The following is a 7,705-nucleotide window of genomic DNA, read 5'->3' on the forward strand; positions in this document are numbered from 1 at the left end:
ACTAATAAAAAAGACTATGCAAGTAGAAATGCGCAGTTAATATAGAGAAAATACAAATGTTCGATTATTGTAGAAGAATCTTTCAAATTAATCAGTAAGCAAAAGAATTAAAATGCCACACTGTCTAATCAAACATCAGAAACAACAAAATGTTGTTCTTAGTATATTGCTTTAGTTGATCCTCATGGTGATTCTTTAAGTACATACTGTGTTTGTTTACATTTACAAGTGAATAAACTGAGATATAGAAATCAATAGTGTAAGGCAGTGGTCCTTAACCTTCCTAATGCTGCAACCCTAGTACAGTTCCTCATGTTGTGGTGATCCCCAGTCATAGAATTATTTTTGTTACTATTTCACAACTGTAATTTTGTGACTGTCGTGAATTGTAGTGTAAATATCTGATATTCAGGATAGATGATATGCAACCCCTGTAAAAAACGGTAGTTTGACCACAAAGGGGTTGCAGTCCACAGGTAGAGAACCACTGGTGTAAGGTCATGTGACAAACAATAGAACCAGGATTTAAACTCTGTCTTGGTGTTCTATTGCTGTGAAGAGAGACCATAAGCAAGACAACTCTTGTAAAGGAAAGAATTTAACCAGGGGCATGCTTATGGTTTCAGAGGGTTAGTCCATTATGAAGGGGAGCATGGCGGCAGGCGAGAAGGCATGGCATGGTACTAGGATGGTAGCTGACACCTTTATATCCAGATCACAGGCAGGCCTGCAGAGGAAGGTGGGACACTGGTGTGGGTGTTTGAAATCTCAAACCCCGCTCCTCCAACAAGGCCACACTGCCTATCCTTATAAACAATTCTTCACCTGAGAACTAAGCATGTAAATATATGAGCCTATGGGCCATTCTCATTCACACTACCACAAGCGCTAAGGTGCCAGTGCTCTTTAGAAAGTGACGTTTATTATAATTGTGTGTACATGCTCATACGATGTAAATGAGTGGAGGCATGCATTCCCTTGTGTGTCTATGTATATATGATCTATGTGAGTGTGGGCATGTATGCCACGTGCATGTGTGGAGGTCAGATGACAACTTGGTTGAGTTTTTTCCTTGGCTTGCTTAGCAAATGCCTTTAACCCACTGAGCCATCTTGCTCACCAGCTCTTTAACTACTTTTGCTGCTGCTTTGAGAATTTTATAAAGAATAGCCACTGTTGATAAGAGTATTTAAGAGTCAGCATTTATACAGTATTGGTTACAGTAGTAACCACTCTAGTTGGTGGAGTGAGCCTGAGAAGGGGACTAAAAATAAGGTGAACTAAAGTCTCATGAAATAGCCATCTTCAGAGCATCCGACTCTTAACCCCTAAGGGTTAAGAAGAGTCACTTGAGTAAAGAATGCAATCACAAGGAAAACATTTTTTCCATAGAGACACATGAATAACAACAGCTGAAGTAAACTCTTATCCACTGCACCTGGGAGGAGCACACTCCAAGAACAATTCTGTGTTTCGAAGAAACTAAGGTCACAGGACTCTTGTTTCCTTAGAGTTTTCCCACAAGTACTCAGAATTCTCACAGTTCTCATATGACTTCATTTTTGGACTATGTTCTGACTGATATTTCTGTAAAATGCTTAAGTAATGTGCCTGCAAGTTTTAACACGTGCATAGTTTTTGATTTTATATTTTATCCTAAAAAATCCTTACAGCAAATTACATTAAAATATAAGTGCAGAATTTTACCTACAATTGTTGAAACAACTTGAAGAAATTGTGTCTTAGTGAGCTTATACTCTTACTAAGGTAGTAAAACAATGCCTCTAATTCACGTAGGAAAAAGATTTTGTTTATGTGCCTGTATTGTGAGTATGTTTAGTATTGGATGCTTCAAAGCATCCTAATAAAACTGAAACATCACTGTTTCTTGTTTGTTTTATTCTAAATGTAAAGTTTATTTAACTTTCAGTCAAGTTGTTAGATATCTTTTTTGTTAAGACTTGCTTAAATCTCTGTTAACTTCTTTATGTGTAGCTAACCTATAAACATGCCTTAAGAACAAACCATGGAGAAGTATGTTAGACTACAGAAGATTGGAGAAGGCTCATTTGGAAAAGCTGTTCTTGTTAAATCCACAGAGGACAGCAGGCATTATGTTATCAAGGAAATTAACATCTCAAGAGTAAGTATATTTTTACTTCGGTTGCACAAGTAGTAATTTGGGTACCATAGGGCATTTTATTAGAGAAATTGTATAATCTAATGAGAAAGAGTGCTATATCGCACCTAGGACCACTGATTTCAGAGGAATCTGTGTGTCCTTTCAGACTTTTTATCATGTACTTACTTGTATGTTCTGTACTTGTATATAGAAATATATATAGTTACAGTCCTGTAACTTACTATAGATTAGGTGTCCTAAGAGGATTTCACTTATGGATTCAGTTAATTCCATTTTAACTTAGTGCTGTGATTTTTAACTTATTATTATTATTATTGTATTATATTAGTACCATTTTTAACCACTCTCTTGTTGATGAACTTTTAACTTTATTAATGGTTTTACTGTTTCCTCCCATTTAAGATGTCCGGTAAAGAACGGCAAGAATCAAGGAGAGAAGTTGCTGTGTTGGCAAACATGAAACATCCAAATATTGTCCAATATAAAGAATCATTTGAAGGTCAGATTAATTTTGCAAACATGTAAAATAAGCTCTATGACACTTATAACTTTTGTGTATTTTCCTTGTAAAGCATTATTTTGTGAATGTATTTTTAGGAAAAAATGTGGGGTTTTTTGTTTAATAAATATGTATATAAGTATAAATTCTAGGGTAGTAGTGACACCAGACTGTCCCCTCATAGCTGGCTCATTGATATTAGCAATTACTTAAAAAGTAATAATAGCACACTAATTTGGAGTAGGAAAAATTAATAGTAATTAACATTTTAAACTTAAAACTCCATGTAAACATTAATATCACTAAAACTGAGAAAATGTTCTGATGTTTATTTTTTTAAAAACTATTTCCTTATTTTTTGGCAATTTCATACATGTATATAACTTAATCATACTTCACACACACCTCATTGCTCTCCTCTTCCAAGCACTTCCTTCCTACTTTCGTGTCTTCCCTTTTTAATAACCCACTGACTTTAAGTAGAGCTGTTTGCATGTGCACAGGTGTGGGATTACTTCTGGGTTTCCCAGTGATTACAGCTCTGAGGAAAAAACGCCTCCTCCTAGCCTTTAACTGCTGTATCTCCTCATCGAGGATTGGGTCCTCCTGGCCCCTCCCCAGTTCATCCTAGATTAACAGGCCCCACCTTTACCTAGAAGTATCTGGATGATGCAAGTGTTCTTCATTTTAAAGCAGTGCTGGCTCGTGATAAATGTTCAAAAGGTATAGACAGACAGGCATGACTACAAAGTGTCAGTTCCTGTAATGTCATCCTCATTCCAGATCCCTAGGAATTAGTGGGGTTGACAGCCCAGTGTTTATTCTTAGCCTGTTTTCTGTGTCTACAGGACACATGGCTGTGTTAGGGAAACAAAGTACTCATTTTTCCCTCTGCTCTTGCACTATAATGCTGAAGACTTCCATAACTCAGAATGTGTGGGAGTCTTTCCTGTAGCAAATAAGCAGTTCTGCAGTGGATAGCAGCTAGAAACCGTCTACTCCAATTCACATCAGACACTCTACTTTAAGGTAGTGTCATGCTGTCTATATTGTCCACACTGTCACTATTTCAGCCCAGCAGCAAGTGCAGACCTGTGAATTTCTGCCAAATAAGCTACAAATGGACATTTCCACAGCCTCCTTTCAGATCTGACTGACATGCTTTTCAGCTCACAGAATTTCAGGAAACACTGTTCTTAAATTTATAATGGAGACACACACACACACACACACACACACACACACACACACGTACACACATGTATGTCTCTGATATTGAACACAAATCTACACCCCAAATTTTTACAAAACAATAATTAAAACATCTGGGGCTTTTTGGCTTCTGAACTTAGCAGTGGTAAAGGAAAGGATGCCAGAAGTAACCAAGCAGTGTGCTTGCACTGAGTTTTCTAATAGAGATCTGAGTAGCAGAAAATGTAACTAATTCATATACTAAATCCCCAACATTTCTCAAAATTTCATTGTGTTCTATATAACCTCCCATAGTCTGTTCTCTCTGTTTTACCATGGTTCAATGCTGGAGATCAAACATGGGGCTTTGTGTGTTCTGAGCAAACACTTCTACCAAGTTATGTCTCCAGCTTTAACACAGGATCTTGCCTTGCTCAAACTTGAAAATCTTCATCAGCTTCCTGACACCACACTTAGCTTGCAAAACATAGAAGAAGGTTTGCTTTCAACTATCTTTGAAATACCGTCATTTTTCCTTGGAATTAGCTATTGTTACTGCTCTTTGTCCTTCCCAGAAATAGTCTTTAAGTATTAATAAGTGTATAAGTGATGACATACTATATGCAACTTGTGGATTGTGCAGAGTTTTTCACTTGTCATTTTTTTTTTAAGGTATATAGCTAAGTGCATTATGTGTATGTTTGGTGCTCTTGGAGGTCAGAAGGTAGCATTAGATCCCATGGAACTGGAATTATCAGTGATTGTGAGCCACCGTTTGGGTGCTGGGAAACAAACTCAGGTCCTTGTGAATGCTCTTAGCCACTGAGTCATCTTTCCAGCCCCATTTTATTTTGTCATTTCTAGCTCTGTCATAGTCATAGATTCCTAATTAGTTTAATCCAGATAAGTTTCTAGCTCTAATGGTATATTATAGGCAGTATATCAGAAGAGCATATAAGAACCCTCAATAAGGATGCCACCACAAAGTGAGAGAGATGAGTGTTTCTAGAAATGTGGCCATTGTGCACGTTGTAAGAACATGAGAAGGAGGAACGCCACTCTGAGTTGTGATAGTTTACTTAGTGAGTCATGCTTCAGCAAGTGTTACAAGTCATATTGATCATTCTTCCTTGCATGAAAAAAGTTTGTAGTGGAAATAATGGTTTCTAGGCCTTTCTAATGGATGGAAAGGGACACAGAAGATCCTTTTTCCATGCATAAATGTAATGTTAAATGTTTTTTATTCTTTTGGCTCTCATAATACATAGGCTTATTCTTATTTGTGAGTGCCTGACTTTAACTCAGCTTGTTTCTGGCCAGCTTTTTTGATTTTTAATTACCTTTTCCCTCTAGGCTTTTATCATCCTTACTTTCCATTCACTCCATGGGCGGATGGATGGATGGATGGATGGATGGATGGATGGATGGATGGATGGATGGGTGTCCGGCCCCTGATGTCCTCTTCCCCTTGATCTCTCATTGCTCCTCTTTCCTTGTTTCTCCTATGTATCCCCTCTGCCTGCCGATCCTTGCTCGTGCCTCTCTGTTGACTGTTCAGCTGTCTATTAGGACCACCAGGTGTTTTAGACAGGCACAGTAACACAGCTAGCTTCACAGAGTTAAACAATTGCAGCATAAACAAAAGTCACATACCTGAAAGTAATATTCTACCACATGTAAAGATATAAGGGTATAAAAGACACAAAAGTGATTATATTGTATTTAACGAGCAGTTAATTCAAAGTGAATACATTCAGAATTTATTATTTCAAATCTAAGATGTAGGCTCTGAAAAATTGATGGGAAAACGTGAGTTTATATATAACATTTGAGAAAACTGAGCAAAAGTATACTGTTCTTCATTTTATTTATGTATGCCTTTATACCTTGAAGTATTAAGGTATAAAAACCGTTCTCTACTCAGATGGTGCATTCTTGGTAGAAAAGTGGTCAGTGATGGAGTTGCCTAAAACTTAAATCGTGTACAAGCTATATAGGCAGAATTCTTAGTCTCTGCCCTAATTCTTTTTGAAGATGATTCACTCTATTGTTTAGCTGCTGCTTTTTAACAAATCTTTAAGTTCCTTAACTATGCTTTTAATACAACATTTTGAAAATGGAATTTGGTGTTTATATTTTGTAGAAAATGGCTCTCTCTACATAGTAATGGATTACTGTGAAGGAGGGGACCTGTTTAAACGAATAAATGCTCAGAAAGGCACTTTGTTTCAAGAAGATCAGGTGGGTTGGTATGTAGGAGCCTGATTCCTACTGCACTACCAAGAAACAACTCAGAGTGTAGTTTCATATGTATTTATTTGGGGGCAGGATGGGAAACAGAGTAGAGGATAGAGTCTCATGTAGCCCAGGCTGGCCTGAAACTTCTGACCATCCAGCCTCTACCACTTCAGTGCTGAAACTATAGTCATGTGCCACCACACCCAGCTGTATGTATTCGTTTTTAACTTTGTATGTTAATCATAATCGCTAGGGCAGGCTGGTATTAAATCCAATATTTTAGTGTTTTTGAAAAAAAAAAAAAAACGGGAGCACAGTATACATGCTATTCTGCAACTTCCTGTGTTCAGTTAACGGTGTTTAGGTCTATGCTTAGAGGTGCTTCTTCTCAGTGGCTGCATAGTATAAGACTGTCATATTTTATCAGTCCCCTTAGTGGACATGTAGATTGTTTAATAAACAAGTAGTACTAAACCATATACCCCTTGTATACATGTTTTGGCATTTCTGATACTATATGTGGAATAAATTGAAATTGTAGTTACTAATTTAAAAGGCATGTGAATTTTAAGTTTTGTGTTTTATCAAATGATGTAACTCACCACTTCCTCACAAATGAGGAATGTATTGTATCACATTCTGAGCATTATTATGTATTAGTTTAAGTTAAAATGGCACCTTCCTTAGTTACTATTTTTAATTTAAAATGTTAATATTTCCTGTATGTGTTTATTGTCCTTTATTCTTTTGTGTCATTTGTCATCTCTTGTTCTAGTCACCAGCATTTTCCCCAGGGATGTGAAAGAACTATGCATATTTGAGATTAGCAACCTATTAATTACACTCAAGCATTTTCTCAAATTGTTATTAAACTTGACTGTATATTTTGCTACAAAGATGTTTTAAATTTTATATATCAAAGTTACCTTGGGACTTCAGAGATGGGTATTTGTGTTCTGTTTTGAAAGTCATGTGTCAGTCAAAAAAATATTAAAATTGACCTATGTTTTATTTTATTATTATGCTTAGTAATACCATCTAAATGGAATTGTTTTGGTGCAAAGAGTGAGGTAGAAATTAAGTTGTTTTACCTCTAACTGACAACTCTAGAGACTGTTTATATGTGGTGAATATGGTTAGAGATGTTAGGTAGATAACCTTCTAAATTTCTATCTTGATAATTTTCTTTGTGTAATTTTTATTTATATTGAAAAGGTAGGAGAAAAAAGATAAACTTAGCTGGGTGTTGTGATGCACACTTTAATTCCAGCACTCAAGAGGCAGAGGCAGGCAGATCTCTGAGTTCGAGGCCAGCCTGGTCTACAGAGCTAATTCCAGGAGAGGCTCTAAAGCAATACAGAGAAACCCTGCCTTGAAAAGTTGCAAAGTCAAAAAGAAAAGAGAGAGAGAGAGAGAGAGAGAGAGAGAGAGAGAGAGAGAGAGAGAGAGAGAGAGAGAGAGAGAGAGGAGAGAGAAACTTAACAAACGTATCCACCTATCATCAGTCTATTATAAAGTATAAATTATTTATATTTTTCATTCATGTTCCTTCCCATAATTACTTGCTGTGTGTAACAGACTTAGTATGTGTTATACCTATCTTGTCAGTTGACTTGAGTACTTACTAGTGTAGC

At 36.6% G+C, this 7,705-nt stretch overlaps 1 protein-coding gene across 4 annotated transcripts in view; it reads left to right on the forward strand.

Annotated features, from left to right (window-relative positions):
• The first annotated feature begins 1,993 nt into the window (after positions 1-1,993).
• The window catches only part of Nek1 (NIMA related kinase 1), a 115,043-nt gene continuing 109,331 nt past the window's right edge, over positions 1,994-7,705 (forward strand). For all 4 annotated transcript variants that reach the window (XM_051182461.1, XM_051182462.1, XM_051182463.1 and 1 more), the window contains exons 1-3: positions 1,994-2,143; positions 2,546-2,642; positions 5,977-6,074. In XM_051182461.1, coding sequence (XP_051038418.1) covers positions 2,027-2,143; positions 2,546-2,642; positions 5,977-6,074 — 312 coding nt within the window. In that variant the 5' untranslated portion in view covers positions 1,994-2,026. The remainder of the gene's footprint in view (positions 2,144-2,545; positions 2,643-5,976; positions 6,075-7,705) is intronic.

Source organism: Phodopus roborovskii, unplaced genomic scaffold (assembly GCF_943737965.1).
Source record: "Phodopus roborovskii unplaced genomic scaffold, PHOROB, whole genome shotgun sequence".
In the NCBI taxonomy this organism is placed as follows: Eukaryota; Metazoa; Chordata; class Mammalia; order Rodentia; family Cricetidae; genus Phodopus; species Phodopus roborovskii.